Source organism: Malania oleifera, chromosome 3, assembly GCF_029873635.1.
Source record: "Malania oleifera isolate guangnan ecotype guangnan chromosome 3, ASM2987363v1, whole genome shotgun sequence".
Taxonomy (NCBI): Eukaryota; Viridiplantae; Streptophyta; class Magnoliopsida; order Santalales; family Ximeniaceae; genus Malania; species Malania oleifera.
Genome location: NC_080419.1, coordinates 26,847,451 through 26,869,534, shown reverse-complemented (window position 1 = coordinate 26,869,534; position 22,084 = coordinate 26,847,451). Strand labels below are relative to the sequence as shown.

Below are 22,084 nucleotides of genomic sequence, written 5' to 3'. Positions count from 1 at the left end.
ACTTCTTGAAGATGTTGAAAATGATGAAATTCCTAGTGATGTTGAAGATGAAAATGAGAGGGAGCAACAAGTTCAAGAGCAAGCTCCATTGAGAAAGTCTTCAAAAGAGTCAAGACCTTTAATTAAATATCCATCAAGTGAGTATGTTACTCTAATGGATCAAATGGAGCCCAAAAGCTATCAAGAAGCCATGAAACATGAAAATAAAGCTGAATGGATGGAGGCTATACAAGAGAAAATGAAGTCCATAGTTGACAATCATACTTATGATTTGGTTAAACTTCCTCCTAGAAAGAAAGCTTTGAAAAACAAATAGGTGTTTAGGCTGAAAAATGATGGAAAGAATCTTCGGTACAAAGATAGGCTTGTAGTAAAAGGCTTTGGTTAGAAAAAAGGAATTGATCTTGATGAAATATTCTCGCCGATTATGAAGATGTCATCTATTCGAATTGTTCTTGGCATGGCAACAAATTTGAATTTAAAAGTTGAGCAACTAAATGTGAAAACCGCTTTCTTACATGGTGACTTGGAAAATGAAATTTACATGGAATAATCGGAAGGCTTCAAACAAAAAGGGAAAGAGAATTTAGTGTGCAAATTAAAGAAAAGTTTGTTTGGGTTTGAGCAAGCACCACAGAGATGATACAAGAAATTTGATTCTTACATGATTGATCATGGTTACTCAAAAACATCTTCGAATGATTGTGTGTTCGTGAAAATGTTTTTGGATGGTACTTATATTATTCTCTTACTCTATGTTGATGATATGCTCATTGTAAGACAAGACTTCTCCAAGATTGACCAGCTGAAGTTGGAGTTAAGCAAGTTTTTTGCTATGAAAGACTTGGGACTAGCAAAGCAAATTCTTGGTATAAGAATTGTTTGTGATCATGAAAATGGGCAAATTTGGTTGTCTCAAGAAAGGTATATTAAAAAAGTGTTTGAGATGTTCAATATGGATAAAGCAAAACTCGTTGGTTGTCCACTTGCTAGTCACTTTAAGTTTAGTACAAAATAAAGTCCTACAAGTGAGAAAGACAAGGAAGAAATGAAGAAAATTCCTTATACTTCAACCGTTGGTTCCTTAATGTATGCAATGGTTTGCACATGATCGGATTTAACTCATGCTGTTGGAGTTGTTAGTCGATTTCTCCCTAATCCAAGAAAGGAGCATTGGTTAGCGGTAAAATGGATTCTTCGATACCTTAGAGGCACTTCAAAGGTGTGTGTGTACTTTGGAAATGGTAAATATATGCTCCATGGATTCACAGATGCTGACATGGCCGATGATGTTGATTCCAAAAAATCAACTTCAGGTTATTTGATGATTTTTGCAGGGGGAGTTATGGCATGGTAATCAAAATTACATAAATGTGTTGCTCTATCTACTATGGAAGCCGAGTTTATTGTCATTAGTGAAGCTTGCAAAGAATTGCTTTGGTTAAAGAGATTCTTGAAAGAGTTGGGCATGGAACGAGAAAGGCATGTTCTTTATTGTGATAGCCAAAGTGCAATTCATTTGAGTAAGAATTTTATCTTCCATTCAAAGTCAAAACATATTGATGTTAGATATCATTAGATTCGGAATGTGTTAGATAAGAAATTGTTGGAACTTGACAAAATTTACACCAATGATAATGATTCAGATATGATGACAAAAGCATTGTCTAGAGACAAGCATGTGAAGTGTCGAATTTTGGGTTAATATTTAATTGTTGTTTTGGCTTCTCAAGAAGCATGTCGAGCTTTTCCATGTGGGCTTCTCCCACACGGCACATCACGCGCACAAAATAGCAGCAAATGGTCGCCTCCAATTTTGACCTCCACTCTTTGATTTTCCATACAGCAGCGGGCTCTCTGCATTCTGTATTTTTTTTTTTTTTTTTTATACAACACCTCAGTAGCTCCTTGTCTACAACATCCTCACACGAAAACAGCCCCTCCATTTCTAGATTTCCCACATAGCACTTCACCATGCTCCTCAAGTCTGAAGCCAGCCAGTCGTCTTCTCCGCTACAGGTTGCTGCTCTCTCTTCGTGCAACTCCGACAGTTCTATTATTATCAGCTTATTGGGATTTCTCTGATTGTGCTACTTTGGTTAGTTGTTTAGATTTTTGTGCACAATATTTAGTGAGGTTTTTCCATCTTACTGCATTTGTTATACACTCTTTGTATATTTGTAAGACTTATGCCTTTTGTATCCACTTTGTACAAATTTTGGTGATAGTGAATTTGAGGTGTCGTGCCCCGTGGACGTACCTCAACATTTGAGGGAACCACGTTAAAATTCCCGAGTCTTGTTTTATTTATTGTTTGCATTACACCATCTATTTATTTGTGGGAATCGTTTCATATATATAATTTTTTTTTCCAACAAAAACCTAGCTCAAAATATAGAACTCACAAGATGTATTAATTTTGTTAAGAACTAAAAAAAAAAGTAACATATAATTTATAAAAAGTTTGATAAGAGAATAAAAGTGTAAAGTCTAACTTTTGTAAAGAAGAATATTTGTCAAGGTATGCAACTAAATTATTAGCCCTTTTATTAGATATTTTTCTAACCTTTTACATTCGCCTACCATCAAGTCATAGTAACCATTATACATGTAAATGACCGACTCAAATATCTTCTAAGTTTTTATTAGCCCAAATAAACTTCTAAGTTTACTTTGACCCCTTTTTCCTTGTTTATAACTTAATTTAAGACCATTGTTCATCTCTACCATATAACTATATCCAAACACATTTTGCATGTTTTATATTAGGGTGTGTGATTACAGATCCTTTCTTTTATATAATAAATCTAGTAGCCTACAAATGGATACATGTTGAGGAATTTAATCATTAAATTAATAGGCTACATTGCTAATAAGTTTTATTGACTTGTTTGGTATGATGAAATAAAATGTATTCATTTGCATGTCCTAATTGAACATAGATAGCTAAAAGAATTATGTCTAAACTTAATTAAAAATCAATGAAATAACTGCCAACATCACTCTTCCTCTGCCTCTGCATTCTTTATTTCAATGGTTTAAGTTTAAATTTCACCCAAGAGATGCAAATCCCAGGATCTCAAGTACTAAATTAAACCATTCAAGTTTCAAAAATTAAAGTTCATATGTTCAGTAGTTAATTATCATTAAAATCACTCAAAACTCCCATCAATTCATTTCTAATTTGGGAAGGATATGAACTTCAAGCACTACCATTATACGGCCATATAGTTTTGGATAAGAGACACTAATGTTTAGCAAAAAGATAATGATATTTCCTAAGGTCTTAAAAATTCCTAGAACCTTTATAAAGTTTGTCAAAAAGATACAAATCTCTTTCCTATTTTACAAAAAGAAAAAAAAAATTTATCTTTTCTTTTTTATCAAATCTTAGGGGAGGAAAGTGTCTTTTGTCCCATAGTACTATGTTTGCCTTAGAAACAAAAAATGCCATTTCTTTCGTCAGAACACAATATTATTTCCCAAAAATCCCACTTTTCCGCGAAGCATGATTTTTAAAACCTAAAAGCTAAAACATTGGATGGCACGAAGACAATCATTTTCCTAAGAGAACCATATTTCTGCATGCTTGGATTCTGAGCCAGTATATATATATATATATCTCCGAAGCCTTAAGCTCCATCTGGAACTCGGTTGTGCAAAGGAAAATATAAAACAATTCACATTAATATTTGATTATTAAGAAAAGTAAGAAATAAAATAAAACATACCAAATTTATTAGCAAAATTTTAATTTTTTACATCATGACTATTCAAATTTTCTTAATTTTTAATCATATTAAAATAAATTCTTTTATTTTTAATAATATTTACTAAAAAAATACAAAAAATAATAATTTTTTTCCTTTTCTTTTCTCTGCTGAACTAAAATTTTTAATCCAAACAGACCTTAGAATAGTAAAATTAGAAAGATTAAAATGGAAAAGAGAATATGAGACATGCAAAGACAGAGCCTACCTGTATTAGAATCTATAGCAAAAAATATAAGAAAAAGTAAAATTTTTTTACATTTTCTTTTCCTTTCTAAGAAAAATTCTTTAATCTAGACAAACTCTTTCAAAAATGAATTTAAAATATTAAATTTAAATTTAAGTAAATTTTGACAAATTTCCTTATATTACATCCTATCCAAATTTAATATAATTTTAAATTCAAAACTTCTTGTTCCTCGAAGTAACAAAATGGGCAAAGGGAATTTGGGATTTGCAAAGGCAAAGTCCTCCATTCCAGTTCTTTTTTTAAAAAAAAATACAAAAAACAAAATAAACATAAAACAAAACAAAAAAGCTCAAAAGCAAGTCAATTTCTATCGTTCTTTTAAAGCACACTTTTTTCCAAGCCAGTCAATTTTTATTTCTCATCTTCAATCAATAATCATATACGAGAGAGAGAGAGAGAGAGAGAGAGAGAGAGAGAGAGAGAGAGGATAAATCAGTTGTTAAATTAAAAGCTAACAACCATAAATATCAAAACCATCCATCATATCCCACCACCCTTTTCTTATCTTCTTCCTCATCCTCTCCCCCCCCCCCCCCCCCCCCCAAAAAAAAAAAACCAAATCATTGTTTTAAAACCCGGGTCGGGTCTGGCATACCAACATGCTTTCAGCTTAATGATGTCACAAGACATTCCTAAGTTTGATTTTAATCACTGTACAAAATCATTACCGTTTCAATAATAACTACAGAGGTTTGCAAAAATTGTAATGATTTATAATATACAGCGATTATATTAAGCGACCAGAGTGGAAAATTTTAAAAATTTACCAATCTAAAGCGCATTTTACCCCGCACCCTCACTTGCCCTAACACTCTAAATTATGTTGGATAATCAAGAGATTGGCCGAGATGAGAGCCACTGCATCTGGCCATTGTAGGGGTAGAGGAACCCCCAAGGAAAACAAGTCACCCATAACAAACGTTTTAGTTGAGTTCAAGTTGCTCTTGTTGAGATGCCCAACACAATCATTCATCGAATCATATACAGATGTGTGAGGGTTAAGATTAATGCATATGCCTAAATCATAAAACTAGTTGTGGGTGCGTTGGGCCCCCAAAAAAACTCAGTTTCAAAGTGGGAATCTGGCTAGCCTCCCCATCGCCCTTCATGACCAAAAAAAATGAAGACTAATTGTGTGGGTTAATCATTCCCTCACTCCAAACGCAAGTTAAAAATTTTGGTCCCTTTCATGCATTGAAGCAGACTTTCTTGTGACCAAAGGATTCCCAGAGAGTGGATATCCTTGGCCCGAAAAGCTGCTTGGTTTTATCAACCGCATTCGCATGAATGATGCATTCTATCATCTCATCTCCATCCACACTTTGGAAGTTCTTTATTCCTTGGTCGGCTTTGGATATCCAGGCCGCACACTTCCCAATTATAGATGTGGCCATCCCATGGCAAAGCAAATTCCCTTCCCCCTCTCAAACAAAACACAACCCCCTTTAAGATATCTCTGTCACTCTTGAGAGCCCAATCAACAGCAAATTTAACTCTTACACCCAGAATAAAGGGGATTCCTTACATGCCCCACACCTTTTGCCTTTCAATTATTCCTTCCTCGAGTACAAATGGGTGCCAACTTATACGATCCTCTCCGTCCCCAGTCTCTCCATCCCACTCAAAGCACCTCTCTTTGCTTCTTCTCCATTCTATCCACCTGTCCTTGGTCATGATTCCTGAATTAGAGGTATGTCTCTAACACGCATAACTCACATTAACATTTGGTATTCAAAGAGGTACTTTATCATTTCTCTGGATGAACATAAACTTAAGGCATTTTTCTTTAACCACGGTTCTCCTGTCAAAAATGCAGAAGCCTCGAATCACAGAGGTACAAGTCCGGATGGACTGTAATGGGTGCGTGCAAAAGATCAAGAAGGCTCTAAGTGGCATTAATGGTAAGCAGTTAGCAAAATCAGCAAGTTTTTCTTTGCGCCATAACCTGGGGCAGCATTCTAATCATTAACCCTGACCTTTTCATAGGCATATACGATCTCTATATCGACTTTCCACAACAAAAAATAACAATAATTGGGTGGGCAGATCCTGAAAAAATAGTCAAAGCCGTCAAGAAGACAAGGAAATCGGCTACCATTTGCACACATACAGAACCAGCAGATCAACCAACAGAAGCTGCTCCACCTGCAGAGACTCCCCCAGACCCTGATGCAGGAAACCCTCCTCCAGCAGAGGCTCCCCCTGCTGAAGCAGCTCCACCAGCAGATCCACCAAAAGATCAACCACCACTTGACAATCCACCCTCAGAGGTGACACCTTCACCAGTAGCGACCGACACTATTGCAGACCAAACACCGCCATCCAAACCAAACAATGTTGAACAGGTTCATGTAATATACCACGGCGCGCCAGAATATGGATACAGATACGATTACGGTCAGTATTACCCAAATGGCCCGGGAGTAAGATTTGAGCCACCCCAGCCTGTTTACGTGACTCATAGCTACAACAAATACAAGCCATCAACTTATGTCACTGAATACGAGCACATCCAATCACCACCAACCTATATACATCACAGCAGAGTTGATCACTACAGCGAGGACCATTATCACAACAATAATGTCAACGGAAACTTCAGTGCAATGTTTAGTGATGAAAACCCAAATGCTTGTAGAATAGTCTAGGAGGATAAGGGAGGGTAAAATGATACACAATGTTTTCCCTTCAGAAGTCTTAGCTAAAAAGCTACATTAAGAATAATTAGTGAGAGATTGTACCGATGCAATATTTTCTAATAAGCATCTGTTAGCATAGAGGCAAAAAGGAGATTCTTGGCCAGTAAGTGCAGGAAGAATCGATTCCACTTCTCAGAGAGTTTATACATGCTGCCTAATATTTATTTCTTGAGGAAGAATCCCGTAAAGGCTATTATATTCTGCATGCACATTCCTCACCTTCCATTTTTCCCAACATAATTATATCCTTCACCTGATTATAGAGTATCTTCTCAAAACTTCGGCATTTGAGGTGAGGAAAAAACACAGGAAAATAAATTTAATTTTCCAATATATATATATTTTTTCCCAAAAGAATCCTCAGCGGGCATTGGTTTTGCCTCTCGGTTCAGCTGACCAACTCTAGGAATGATATGTTCTTAATCCATTGACAAAAGGATGGTAAATGTAAATCAAGTACTCTGAACAACCACCGTTAAATCAAAATCTGTTGACTGTAGTTTCAATCAGCATAACATAATGTTAAGAGCCATCATAATCAATAATTTTTAAAGTGTTTCGGTATTAAATTACCCATGTACGTGATATGAACAATAATCATGCAAAAAGACATTTTCATCACCACTCACAAGATCTCCCAGAGAATTTGAAGATATTTTTGCAGCCTCATCGATTGCAAGAACTAGACTAGATCTCTAAAACCATTTTCCATGTACGTGATATGACCAGTAATCATGTAAGTGTTTCGGTATTAAATTTTCCATGCATTTGATTTGACCAATTATCATGCCAAAAAACAAAACACATTTTGATAACCACGTATCTCCCAGTTTCATCGAGGGCAAGAACTAGAATGGATCTCTGAAACCATTGTCCCATTTCTTAGAGGTCCATGTCTCAATATTTTTTAAAAGTGCAAGTTTCCTGATCTACTCTAAAGCTTTTACAACCCCTACAACCTACAGTAGATAAAAACACTCCAACTACCAAACTTGAATTCAATTAGCATACATCATCTATTGATTGTCATAGTAGCGACAATACAAACATCATGACCAGACAGACAAAAAATACATGTTACTAGAACCCCAGAGATGTGCATACCAAAAAACAAATGTTCCCTGGAACATGTTTGCAGCTACAGGAACTGGATTTACTGAAGCATTATAGTTGGACTTTACTTTTCAGCATCAGCAGAGTTAAGGATACAAATTTTCAACCTTAAAAAAAAATTTATAATATGTATCATAATCATTGAGACCCAATTCACTAGGCGTGGGGATAGGAAAGAAACAGAATCTACAGCAGTTTTCTGTAGTTTAATTTCTCCAGATTTTATTAAAAAAGGAAGGAAAATAAGAACTGAGAAAAGAGTTCACTATTTCTTGTATTCCTTACGCTCAATTTACATTTGAAATATACAGCAACGCCCACAGGTCTACATGATGGATAAATGCCCCTGGGCCTGTACTCCCCCTTGAGCTAATTCAAATTTAGCTCCAAATGCCCGAAAGTATAGGCACCCATCTAATGGACACCTAGAAATGTTTTGTTTTTACCTTTTTAAGGGCAAGAAACCATGCGTCATTCAAGAAGAGATATGCCCCATTAAACAATAATCTACACTCTAGGTGCAACATTGTTCATCACAACAACCAACTTTTCTACTTCACATTGTGGCATTTTCTCAAGGGAAAAAAACCTATGGCAATTAAAGGTAGAACTTTTACCATTAGCAATTCCGGGACAATCTACAACAGAGCTTTTACACTTGAGGGGGCACATGGTTTGAACCTGCTTATTACCCTTCAACAAGTGGGCTTGTTAACAGCTTAGTTAGTAAATCAACTAGTTATCAAAAGAATTTAAATGGGCTAGTGATAAACCCATAGACAATGTCAAAATAAAAGCCAATTATGTATAATGTTTAAACCCAATAAAAACTTAAGTTTGCATGGATTTGGATGATACTTAATTCAGTTGAGCGGATTTTGATGAAACACAAAAAGCAACATTTTATCAATTTATGAAATGAGTCAGTTCCTACAAAAATCATGGGATACCTTCTGAAAAGGCCCTTCCTGACGACATGATTGTTTGTAATTCTCACTTTTTTTCTTTTGGAGAAATGAAACAAAAATTTGAAATGCATATTAAATGTGCCCTTTTTAACTTGTCTTAATTAAGATTGTTTCTGTCATCACTAAAGTCAAAACTATCTCTTAGGCATGCATCCTAATCAACTAAGTGAGTTCCAACTCCCAAGATCGTGCGTGCCATCAAAAAATCAAAATTTTGAACATGCAATTCAAGGCCATAATCCAAAGCCGAAGCAAAAAACTAGTTTTTCTATTGCAAATCAAGTCATAAATGCTCTCATCTTTGCTCAAGTGCTATCTCAAAACCTGATAAAGGTATGACAGTGCTTGTTTTACTTTTAGCAAATCTAAACAGAAGTTTATTAAAGCAGATCTTTGCACAACATTAGTTAAGCACATGCGCTAGTCCTTTTTTGTCAATTTTTTTTGTCTTCCTTCACAGAGAATTGATGGATAAGAAATTGAAAAGGCATCAATATTCTCTCACCCCCACCATTCAACAATTAATCCAAAACATTTTTCTTTGAAGGGATTTTATACATACTTCTGCAAGTAAAGACCAGAAAACCTACCAGCCAGTGAGACGAGTACACGCACCCATCATGACTCTAAAAGACATAACTAATTTAAGCCTCTTCTTATCTTTTGCTTTCATGCATGGATGAATGGAAAGTGAAGAAGAGGGAGAAAGACACAATAAAATACCCTAACTTATGGCATAATAAAATTCTACTAAAATAATATCAACAAAATATAAAAATGAAAATTACAAATAATTTCCAAAGATCTCAACATTTGAAATTTGAAATTCAATCTTTTTTTCTGACCACACTACATCATTCTCACCTAGTTAGTGTGTGGCACAATCATTTACTTTCAGGGAACAGGGACAACATTTACTTTTGGCATGATGTGTGGCATGATCAGGAGGCCCTCAGTGTCTTGTTCCCAGCCATTTATAACCTCGCTAGCAACAAAGATGCCTGCATCATCCAGCACCTCCAAACCTCAGATCAGGGGCTCTTTTGGAACATCTTCTTCCTAAGAAATGAAGAAGATTGGGAACTCCACCAGCTCACAGACTTCTACAGCTATCTTTACAAGTTACAGCATAAAAGTAGCACAAATCAGCCAGTTTGAACTTTGGCTAGGAAGGGCGTTCACCTTTAGATTCTTTTACAGGAAACTCTGTCCTTCAGAATCTAACAGTAAGGTTTTCCTCAGACTCAAATTTGAAAAAAAGCTGCTCCCATAAAAGTTGCCTTCCTTGCTTGAGAGGCAACTCATGGTAAGATCCTGAATTTGGATATCTAGCAGAGAAAGAGGCTATCCGTTGCCAATAGATGCCCTCTTTGCATGGCCAATGCTGAATCAGTTGAGCATATCCTCCTTCATTGCCCTTGAACTAGGAATCTGTGGAATTTGGCTCCAACTTGATCAGACACGGTGGGTCACCACCAACTTTCTTTTTTTTTTTGGTTTTTTTTTTTTTGGGGGGGGGGGGGGGGGGGGGGGGGGAGGGGTGAACCTGGGCCTAGAGAGGGATTCAGGCAACAAAAGAGAAGAAAAAGGCTTTGTCTCTCATTCCCCTCGCAATTCTCTAGTGTTTGGAAAGAGAGAAACAAGAGCGTTTAGTAATTCAACCTCAGCGCTTCAGACAAGCAAAGAGCAGTAGTTAAAGGCAATTACTAGCTGGCATAGTGGAAATGCTGTATATGATTTTAATGTAATCTTTGATCTTTGTGAGTCTGTGGCACCCTGCAGGGACCAGGTTGGTTATTTTTTGTAACTCAGGCTGGCATCCCCTTGATGCCTTTTTCAATAAATTTGCTTTATTTATTAAAAAAATATTCTAGCCTAGTTAGAAAAAAAAGTATCATAGGAGTAGAAGCTGTGAATAATGAGCTAGAATATTCCATAAGTCGAGATATACAACAACAACAAACCAAGCCTTAGAACTTACCAGGTGGCACCAATTTACACTACCCCTACCCTTTCTATTGCCACTAATAGTAACTAACTCCTCACTCGTGCACTATTTGGCCTACGTTGCAAAAGCTCAAAAACCATCTTAGCAGTCCCTCCCTTATCTTATCTTGTGATACACCTAACTTATCGCAAATATGTTTATTCCTTAATTTATCTTATAATGTTATACCACTCATCAACCTTAGCACTCTCATTTTGACACTTCTACTTTTTGGATATGTTGTTTCTTAGTTGCTCAACATTCTAAACCATATAGCATAGCTTGTCTTAAAGTTGTCCTATAAAACTTTCCATTTAACTTTAAGAGTATTCTACGATCACACAACATGCCCAAACCCAATTCACCATACTTTAAATTTATGTATAACAACTTCTTCAATTCCTCCTTCAACTTACATATAGATTATAGATCCAAGGTATCTAAATCTGCAAGTGCTGTTAATTTCTTAACTACCAAGTTTAACCTTTTTAGCTATATTCCTCCTACTAATGGCTGAAATTATATTTCTTAAATTCTATTGTATTTCTACTTATCCTAAAACCTCTCGATTCTAAAGCTTCTCTCCATGGTTCTAACTTACATTATACTCCACCTCTAATTTCTGCTAATACATATACAAAATTATTTCATTGAATGTATTCCCCCTTAGATCCAGGAATAAAAACGTGAACTAAATGCCCTGTCCAAGCCAAAGAAGTTGCCCCGAAAAGTCCTGACAAACAATGATTGAGACGATATTCGGCATTTTAGAACCATGAAATGCTCGATTTTCATTTCGGTTCTGTAAACAAAATTTGGACAATGAATGCATCACAAGTAGTATTGCAATCGAACCAAGCTGAGCCGAGACTAACCAAGCCTAGCTTTAGCATGTTCAAGCTTGACTCATTTAATAAACAAGCCCTAAAAATTGAGATCGAGCTAGGCTCATTAACTAAACGAATCAAGCTCAACCTTGTTCATGTTCAACTCATTTATTAATCAAGCTTAAAATGAGCCTAAACGAGCCAAGACTAATCTTATTAATATTGTGATTATGTATTAATGAACTTTAAAATTAAATCTAAAACTGCTTATTGAAATATTTAATTAATATTTTAATTTGTATTTTACTATCTTATGTCATTAAAAAATTTTATACGATAAAAAGCAATGTGTGGAGTGATGATTAAAGAGAAAATACTTTTCAATATATATGTGTAAAATAATGTAAGTTTAAAATAAACTCTAAATCAAATATATAAATTAATGAGCCTACTAACAACAAAATAGATGCGTCAATTTTTTATCCTACACACTAAAAAGTTAATGAATTTACTTCATTAATTACTCCTAAGTCTATTAAAAAAATCCTATTATTTGAGTTTTTTTTTTAAACAATTTTAGTTGCAAACCAATTAAATGAGTTGGCTCAGCTTAAAAAGCCGAGTATTGTCTAGCTCAAGCTTGGTTCATGTAGTTTTCAGGCTCAAAATCTAAGTTCAAGCTTGTCTCATTTACCTTAATGAAGGAGCTATTAGCTCACGAATAGCTTGGGTCATTTGCAACCCTAATCACAGGTGGAGTTTCCATAAGTTGAGATATCCAAGTTAATAAAGCTAAAATTGTCTTGCTAAAAGCAACAGGAAAAAAAAAGGTGCTAAGTCGAAGCTCCAACTTGTTCATCTCATCACAAAATCACGAGAATGATAAATTCAATGATGGAAATGTCTGAAGACTTTATATTTTTTTTATAAACAAAGACTGTTAATGGAAGAAAGATAATAAGTACAATGAAAACAAAAAATGAAAAGAAGACCAAGGAAAATAAGATATCCACCCATTACAAAAGGAAAACAGCAAAACAATAGATAGTAAACACAAGGCAAATCAATAAAGTAATAGAAATCAATCCCACTGCATGTCTTTTAAAGAAACATGATGCCAAAAGAATCCATTTGCCAAACACAAAAGGTACCCTAGGAAGATCATCTCTTCCAAAGCATATTAGTGGAAGTAGCAACACCTGTTAGAGGTTATTTATGTCTTTTAATATTATTATTATTAAGTGTCCTAGTATGTTAATTATTGAGAGTTAGTAAGAGTATTATTGTCATTAAAATGTATTTAATTTGTATTATAAATAGAGGGAGAGACTTATCTTCAAGTTAGGTCATTCACTTTAATCAAAATCTCAACATGGTACCAAAGCATGATCCAACCTAAACCCTATTATACTTATCCGTCGCCAAAAACACATTCCCATTTTTGTCCTTCTCAGATCCACCACCACCCCTCATTATTTCACAAAACCAACCATATACCCAAACACAGAACCCTCCGAAGCCTAACCCCAGAGAACCCCATTTCCAAAAAAGGCCCCACAAGCCGGTCAATTGCCGGCAATGCCAACCCCACGCACCGATGCTTGAGAGAGCTTCTCGCCACCTTTTTTTTTTTTTTTTTATTCCTCTCCCATGTTCGCATCTTGATATATCTCAAAGATGCACCGAGGAGAGGTCTTTTATATCGTGATTAGGGTCACATTTATATCCATGGATATACAGATGCAGATTGGGCTGGGTCACCTTCCAACTAGAGCTCCACAATCGGGTATTGTATCATGGTTGGTGGTAATTTGGTTTCTTCGAAGAGTAAGAAACAAACTGTGGTAGCAAGGTCAAGTGCTAAATCAAAATATAGATCTATGGCTCACACAACTTGTAAACTTGTCTGGTTGAAGAACATGTTCGAAGAATTAGGTATTTCGCATTCTTAGCCAATGAAGTTGATGCGTGATAATCAAACTCTATATTATGATCCAGCACTTAACCTGAGTATCACAATTTGCTTCTTACTCTTCCAAGAAGCCAAATTACCACCAATCAAGATAAAATCCCCGGTCGAAAGGCGACCCAACCCAATCTACATATATACATCCATGGATATAAGTGTGACCCTGATCACGATATAAAAGACCTCTCCCGTGTTTTGATTCCTTCTCAAGACAATATTATCAAGCTATTGAGCATGTATTTTGCTCAAAAATCCAACCTTTTTCAACCATGCACTAACGGAAATCCGTTAATTCCTGTTCGATGTTTGTAAAGGCTTCTTTGTGAGTTTCTTGGAGTAGTGGCAATGTTCGTACATCAAGTTGTGAGGTTGTGGCAGTGCTATATCAGTAGGTTATTTATTCACCTCATTTGTGGTTGTGTCAGTGCTTCACATAGTTCGTGATTGTCCCGATTAGGTTTGATTGTTCTTGTTTGACATTTGTGTGGCTGCAAGTTTGTGAGTGTTGGGATGGAATCTATAAAATCCAAAAATTTGTTTCCTACATCGCTGCCATAGATAACGACTCAAAAATTGGATGGAAAGAATTATGTTCAATAAGCTATTCAAGTATTTAACAAGATTCGGAAAATCTGACCACTTGCTCCAATCTAATCCTTATGATGAGAAGAGAAAAGAAGTGTAGGTTCAAGCAAATGCCTTGATGTTTCCCTCTTATGGAATTCAATGGAGCCACAAACTGCAAGGATGCGTATGCATCTAGATACATGCAAGGAGATTTGGGATTATGTCAAGCTTCTATACTCTAATAACATTACATGTATGTATGATTTATCCCAAGAGTTCTTTCAATTACAACAAGAAGATAAGGGCATTGCAAATTATTTTGGAGAGATGAAGTGTATTCATGAGAAGCTTAACATCGTGCAACTTATAACTGCCAATGTTCATGAGATGCAGGAGCAAAGGGCACAAATGATAGTCTTTTGGGTTCTAGCGAGTTTGAGATCCGAGCTTGAGGCACTCCGGTCCCAGATACTTAGTAGTGCCAAGTTGCCATCATCCGCCAATGTTTATTCCCATGTCCTTCGTGCTTCCTTTAGCACACATTCTCTAGCTCTTGCATCTAACTCTAAGAGGACAGCCTTTACTACAAGGTGATTCTAAGTTTCCACCAAACAACAGCAAAAGTTATCGAGATAGTTCGAGCGGTTGTGGTGGTAGAGACGGACGAGGTAGAGGCACTCCTCACAAGTGCACTCATTGTGGATGTAGTTTTCAAACTACTAAGCAGTGTTGGGATCTCCACGATTAGACCTTCTCGTGTTACCAATCCAGGCACCACCGACTTCACACCTTTGGGGGCAGCCAATGCAACCACCACCAAATCCATACCTTTGGGGCTGAATGGGGGACAATGTGTTGTACCATGTCAGAGGAAGAGTATTCTAAGTTCCACCAGTATCAATCGTCACAACAAGCTTCTCTTCCGATTGCATCTCTTGCTCAAAAAGATAATTCCACAGTATGCCTCTCATCCAGTATTTCTCGTCGTAGTCCTTGGGTCATAGACTCCGCTTCCACTGATCTTATCACAAGTATTCAATTAGGCACTCGCCATCTATTTTCATTGTTCAACTCTTTGACAACATGAAAAAACCACGAGCTCTGTCCTTCCATCCCTTGGATGGATAGAGAGGGAGGCCAGAGGCCTTTGGTGTCCCCTCCAGTCAAAAATTAGGGTCTCATAATTACTGGCCAATATAATATGCTTTTCTCTCATGTCCTAGCTTCTTTTCCACTCTTCAATATCCTGCAAATTTACCTTGTGTTACTCTTGCTAATGGATCCACCACCACAGTCAAGGGAATTGGGAATTTGGGATTGTAAATCCCACTTCTTCTATTTCTCTTTATTCAATTTTTTATATTCCCAAATTTCCTTTCAATCTTATGTAAGTTAATAAGATTACTAAATCCATGAATTGTTCAGTGACATTCTTTCTTGATTTTGTGGTTATTCAGGATTTGAAGACGAGGAAGACGATTGGGTGGAGGGCATGAAGTTGGTGGACTTTATCACTTTGAGCCGCTATCTCCTTCTAGCACTGATGCTGCGCCACCTCTCCAAATTCATTGTTGTCTTGGTCATCCTTCATTGGAAAAGTTAAAACATCTAGTTCCTGATTTGAGTTTTGTGTCTAGTCTTGACTGTGAGTCTTGTTAGTTGGGAAAACACCATTGTGTCCCTTTCGCTTCCCGAGTCAATAAACAGGTTGTAGGCCCTTTTATGTTAGTTTATTCTACTATTCGGGGTCCTAGTAGAATTGTGTCCAAGTTGGATTTCCGGTACTTTGTAACCTTTGTGGATGATTATTCAAGAACGACTAGGCTATATTTAATAAAAGATCGTTCTGAGTTATTTCATGATTTTGTGCCTCTTGTTCTGAAATAAAGACACAATTTGGCTAGCCAGTTCGAATACTTATTTCAATGCACAATTCACTACTTATACAACTCAATTTGGTATTGCCCATCTATCATCATGTGCCCACACTCCTCAACATATCCTTAAATCATTCACACCTTACTTTATCAAATGCATGTACCTAAAGTGTTAGGGAGTGATGGCACTCACCGCTTGCTATCTGATCAACAGGATGCCATCCTCTATTCTTAGTGGTAAAATTCTCTACTCCATTCTCTTTCCCAATTCACCTTTATTCTATCTCACTCCTCATATATTCGGGTGTGCGTCCTTTGTTCATCAACTAACTCCTAGGGTGGATAAGTTCCTCATGCCATAAAATGTGTCTTTTGGGGCTACTTATATACTCAAAAGGGATATCATTGTTATAGTCTTTTGTTGCATCGCTTCTTTATTTTTGCCAATGTTACCTTCTTTGAGTCTACACCACACTACAACCAGTCCCTGAGTGCTTCTGAGATCAATGAGTCTCTTCCTTTACCTAATCTTCCAGGTTCTACTTTGTTGTCCTTGCCCAATAAACCATTTGAGTCTCCATGTAGTTCAGGTCCTTCTTATTGTCCTGATCATCCTAATTTGCAAGTGTATTCACAATAGCGGCTCCAAGGAAGAGAATCCCCTCTAACTTCTACTACCACACCTTTGGTTTCCTCGTCTAATGATCATATGTCCCATGATGTTGATCCTCACATTGCTGTTCGAAAAGGTAAATGCACATGTACTCAACATCCCATTTCAAACTATGCTCGTTGACTTCTTATCACCCTCCTATTATTGTTTTGTTACTGCTCTACCATCTACAACCCTTCCAAAATCCATTTCGGATGCCTTAGCCCACTTTAGGTGGAGGAATGCTATGGTTGAAGAGATGAATGCTTTATATGACAATGGCACTTGGGACTTGATACCTCTTCCTCCTGACAAGTCTATGGTTGGTTGTCGGTGGGTTTACACTGTGAAAATCAACCCTAATGGTTCTATGGCTCATCTAAAGGCCCGTCTTGTTGCTAAGAGGTATACTTAGGTGTATGGTCTGGATTATTCTTATACTTTTTCTCTAGATACCAAACTTACATCAATGCATTTGTCCATCTCCTTGGCTACTACTTGTCTCAAAACTTTTTTCTACAGACTAGAGTTTCAAACTAAAGATTTGGAACTATTGAAATACTTCTTGGGTATAGAAGTATCTAGATCTTGTACGGGAACCGTTTTGTCACAGAGGAAGTATGTCCTTGATCTGGTGAATGAAATTTGATCGTTGGGATCTAAACCAGTTGGTACACCCATGGATCCTAACAGCAAGTTAGTGTCGGATATGGCTAATTTGCTACCTAATCCTGAACAATACCAAAGACTTGTTGGAAAGTTGAACTATCTAACAATCACTCAATCGGGTATATCTTTTGCAACAAGTGTTGTAAGTCAATTTCTAGATTTTCAAAGGACAAACATTGGGATGCAGCTTGAGATATCTCAAAGGTGCACCTAGGAGAGGCCTTTTATATTGTGATCAAGCTCACACTTATATCCACGGATATACAAATTCAGATTGGGTTGGGTTGCCTTTCCATCGGAGATCTATAACCAGATACTATATCTTGGTTGGTGGTAATTTGGTTTCTTGGAAGAGTAAGAAACAAACCATGGTAGCCAGGTCAAATGCTAAATCAAAATATAGAACTATGGCTCACACTACTTGTGAACTTGTCTAGTTGAAGAACATGTTGGAAGAATTTGGTTTTTCGCATTCTCAAATCAAGAAGTTGATGTGTTATAATCAAGTTGCTCTTTATATTACCTCCAACCCGGTCTTTCATGAGCAGACAAAGCACATTGAAGTTGATTGCCACTTTGTTCAGGAGAAACTTGTGCAAAAGCTCATTACTACCGCTTATGTGAAGTTTGATATGCAGCTTGCTAATTTGTTTACCAACAAAATCTCAACAACACCTTTAAAGACTAGCATTTCTTTCCAAGCAAATGCACCAAATAATACCCAAAACAGTATACTGTCACAAAACTTTCCTCTCTTTCCTCTTACAAAAACTTCCAAATATAATAACATAAAAGTTCTCCAAAGAAGACAGGTGCACCCAATTTTCTCCACATACCCCAAACAAATTATCCCAAAAGTCCCCAAAAGACGGGGCAATGTAGAAACAAGTCAAGGCAAGTTTCCCTATTCCTATAAAAAAGGACACAAGCATCAAAAAATTGGGCCTTGTTCGCATCGTCACTTCTAAAGTAAATTATTATTATTTATTTTCTCAAGGATGACATTAAAAGAAAAGGTCTTGATCTTTGAAGGAGTCCTAGCTTTCCACATTAGAGAGTAAGGGCCAAAAGGTCTAACATAAGAATCATAGATCAAATGAGAAAAGAAAGATTAGTAGGAGAAATCCCTAGAAGAATCAAGACTATGAACATGTTTATTACTACCCACCTAGACACAAAAGTATTCAAGCATGATAGTCAAAGAAGCAAGCACATCACTTTCTCTCTCATTAAGATTGAAAATCCCAAGAAAGGCCACCCTTATGCAAAATAGGGAAGGCAAGCATAGACAAGGGAAACCAATAGGCAAAGGCACATTACTGATCCAATTGTCCTCCCAAAAATGCATTCTCTCGCTATCACCCACGAATCTCTAAGGACTCACATAATATTAACTCCTGCAATAGCATCTTCATTTTGTGAAAGACAATTTACTATGAATAACTTTGTGCCAAAGAGAGTTAGCTTCTTAAAGGCAAAAGTCATAACCAATTCCTACCAAGAAAATGATTTTAGACACCAAATTACCTATATCCAGGCCTCCCTCCCCTTTGGATCACCTCACAACATTCCACCTTTTAAATGATCTCTCCCCTACTAACCAGAGCCCGACCACAAAAAAAAAAAAAAAAAACCCTCATCAACTTGTCCAATCTTTGGGCAACTCTCACTGAAATTCTAAAAAGAGAAAAATAATACAAAGGGATATAAGAAGGGCAAGCATAAGAGTAATGCAACCCCCTAAAGTGAAAAACGCTCCTTCCCACCCATCCAACCTCCTAGCAATTCTCTCAAAGACCAAGTCCAAAATCGAATGAGTTGTAGGATTGCCCCCTAAAGGAACTCCTAAGTAGATAATAAGCCAACTCAAAACACCACAACTTGCTAGAACATCCTTGGTCACATCATCATCATTAGTTAGGCCATCTTTGATAAACTTCAAAAAAGTCTGTGTCAATGCTCCTAACCATGGTAGTTAAAATTGCTATTTGGATTGTAGGATCATACAATCCTACTTTACTTGAACAGTCCTGATCGTACATAGAATAGCAAGTTCATAGAATTTGTAGTAGGATAATGGAAGGACTGAGGGTCGTAAGATCCCACATCTTTTCATATTTTTACAATCTTTACTAAAATACTTTTCATATAGGCTTGATTTTTGGCATGTACGACTTGTACATGAAATGACAATTAAGAAAGCGATATGATTTATCTTATATTCACGAAATTATGACTCAAAAATTTGTTTTGTGGTTCATTGGTAATTATTAAGTGGTGCAAACTTTAAACATTAAGAATGAAGGCAGATAAATAATACATTGATGCATTTAACAATAATAATGATAACCACAGTGATGAATTTAATGGACTTGATTAAGTCGATGATTGTCACAGCAAAACTAACGAGACAAATGGTGCTTGGATGCTGACATTTAAGATAGAAGCTAGCTAGATAGTATAGCTTTTGTTTACAAAGATGCTTTAAAAAAAAAAAATTGATGTTCATGTTGTATTGTTGTTTGTTGACTAATTTGCAATAAAATTATGTTCTTGTTGTTTTATTAGTTATTTTTTCATTTTCATCATAAGCCAGTTTGATAAAGTTAAGACTGCAACAATTTGAGTGCTTCATGGTAGTAATTTTTTGAGTCTCAGCACTTACTAGCCAATTTCCTAGGCTTGTCTAATAGAAACTTTTGAAAAAACGAGCAAATGCATTTTCGTATTACATATTTAGTAGAATCATATGATCTTCGATCCAATAATACAATACAATCTTGCAAACTATCCTAGTGATCCTATGTAGGATCACGATTTTAAGAATCTTGCTCTCAACATTGTGCTCAGCTTGCACTGGTGATTCAGTAAAATGCCATATTGCAATGTTCTGATCCTCTTTCTTTGCAGTTTCACTCAGTGGTTTTTAGGTTACACTAGAGAAGAGATTCTATTTTTATGTGCAAGCTATAATGTGACGAGCCAACCTTTATCAAAATTCAAAATCATTTTCCTTTTTTCCTAGAAAGGAAAATCTAAACTACCAATCCCTTGATCCAATGACAACCAAGGAAGGCATGGACAGCCTTCATGCGTAAGCACACAAATCTGGCAGCAGACAACTATTGTCCTTTGGGTTCTGGCCCAATTTTGGGGTCATCAATTTCAATCCTAGTGTCAAATTTGAGGGATAAACCCTCTGATTTTCAAGGTGGGCAGTGACAAAGATACAAGTCAACTGGCACTGATAACAAATTTGGTGCAGGAAACGCAGAGAGAGGGAAGAAGGGCAAGGAAGTGAAATGAGAGGAGGAATGTAAACTGAGTCCACCCCAAATGAATAAGTCCTAAACTCCAAATTCAATTATAAATCCCCAAAACAATTAAATAATAGTGGTATTTAAAAGCCTAATACATCAGGAACCAAGAAAACAAAAATAAGGGAAACTAGTGTTACTAGGATATTACTTTCCTAACAAACAAAATTTTAACATACCCTACACTACAACCTAATAAAATTCTAGTAAAACATAGAATTTACAATAATTTCCAAAAATCTGATTTTGAATTTCCATCTTTTCTTCTCTGACTGCATTACACTTTTCTTTGACAGTTTGACACGGCACATTTATCTTTAGCATCAAGGCAATCCCATTTTTATCATCATCTTAATTTTGTCTAAGTCATGTTTCCATGTGCACAAACTTTCACTCACAACGAAATTGCCCAACTCAAAATTTTTGAAGTTTTGGAAAGCGGAAAATAAAATATCTTTGCTTTTTTTCCCTTTTCACCCTTTTCTTTCTTTTCTTCTTTTCTTCAAATTCCAGGTGTCCATGCATTTCCTTTCCCCTTTTATTTATTTTTTCTTTTTTTAACTATATATCTAGAGTGCTTCATTTTACCATATCATAATTAGAAATAATAAATTCTAAAATCAATTAAATTCTTCCAATCTTTCTATTATATAACTTATATCTCAGACTCGTAGTCTAACAAAAATACGGAGAGTACCTGTAAATTAATATATATATATATATATATATATACATATATATATATATAGAAAGAACCAGATTACCTACAGTTCTTTATTTCATATTAAACAAATTACAATAACTTACAAATAATCATTTTTTATTCTTTCCTCTGTATTCTCTCCTTTTTATCCCTGCTGAATCCAAAGAAGCTGGACTGATTCAAAACTAAGTGAATCAGTTCAATAGTGTGGCCCATTTAAACTGCCATCCAAAGCCATAATCAAGCTCCATTTTTTGGCACTTGGGCCACCATATCACCTTCCGACCCCACCCAACCCCTCTTTTCCCCTACTGCTAGTCCCAAGACTTTAAATTCTATCAAATACCTTAACCTTTCTCTTTTCATTCTCTCTAGCTTCGACAACCTTGTTCCTTATTTCTTTTTCTTCTTTCCCCTTCCCTTCTTCTTTTATCTCTCTCATCCCATGTCATTTCTAGCAGTGATGGCATATTTTGTCGCCCTCAATATATGGGTTACATGGATTGTGGCTTGCACAGTGGTTAGTGTGACCGATCCTAGGTTGGGTAAGCAGTTTAGCATAGTGCAACAGCCACACAATTGAGTATGATCATTGTAGAGGTAGCTTTGGATATGTTGGTGGATATGTGAGTGGTTGTTTTTGCTACCAATGGCTCTTCCAAAGTGGTTTATAGGCTGTATGTGTGGTTCTCGACTGTTTTGGTACTGTGTTCCAT

At 36.2% G+C, this 22,084-nt stretch overlaps 1 protein-coding gene across 2 annotated transcripts; it reads left to right on the top strand.

Moving 5' to 3' along the window:
- The first annotated feature begins 5,622 nt into the window (after positions 1 to 5,622).
- On the top strand, positions 5,623 to 6,895 carry LOC131150758 (proline-rich receptor-like protein kinase PERK10). 2 transcript variants are annotated; one of them, XM_058101693.1, is made up of 3 exons: positions 5,623 to 5,710; positions 5,837 to 5,921; positions 6,007 to 6,895. In XM_058101693.1, exons 1-3 carry the CDS (start codon positions 5,693 to 5,695, stop codon positions 6,666 to 6,668), a joined length of 765 nt encoding a protein of 254 aa, XP_057957676.1. In that variant the 5' UTR covers positions 5,623 to 5,692; the 3' UTR covers positions 6,669 to 6,895. The 2 variants fall into 2 exon arrangements, with proteins under 2 accessions (XP_057957676.1, XP_057957677.1); XM_058101694.1 differs by having other exon boundaries at positions 5,626 to 5,710; positions 6,067 to 6,895.
- Positions 6,896 to 22,084: the final 15,189 nt, after the last annotated feature.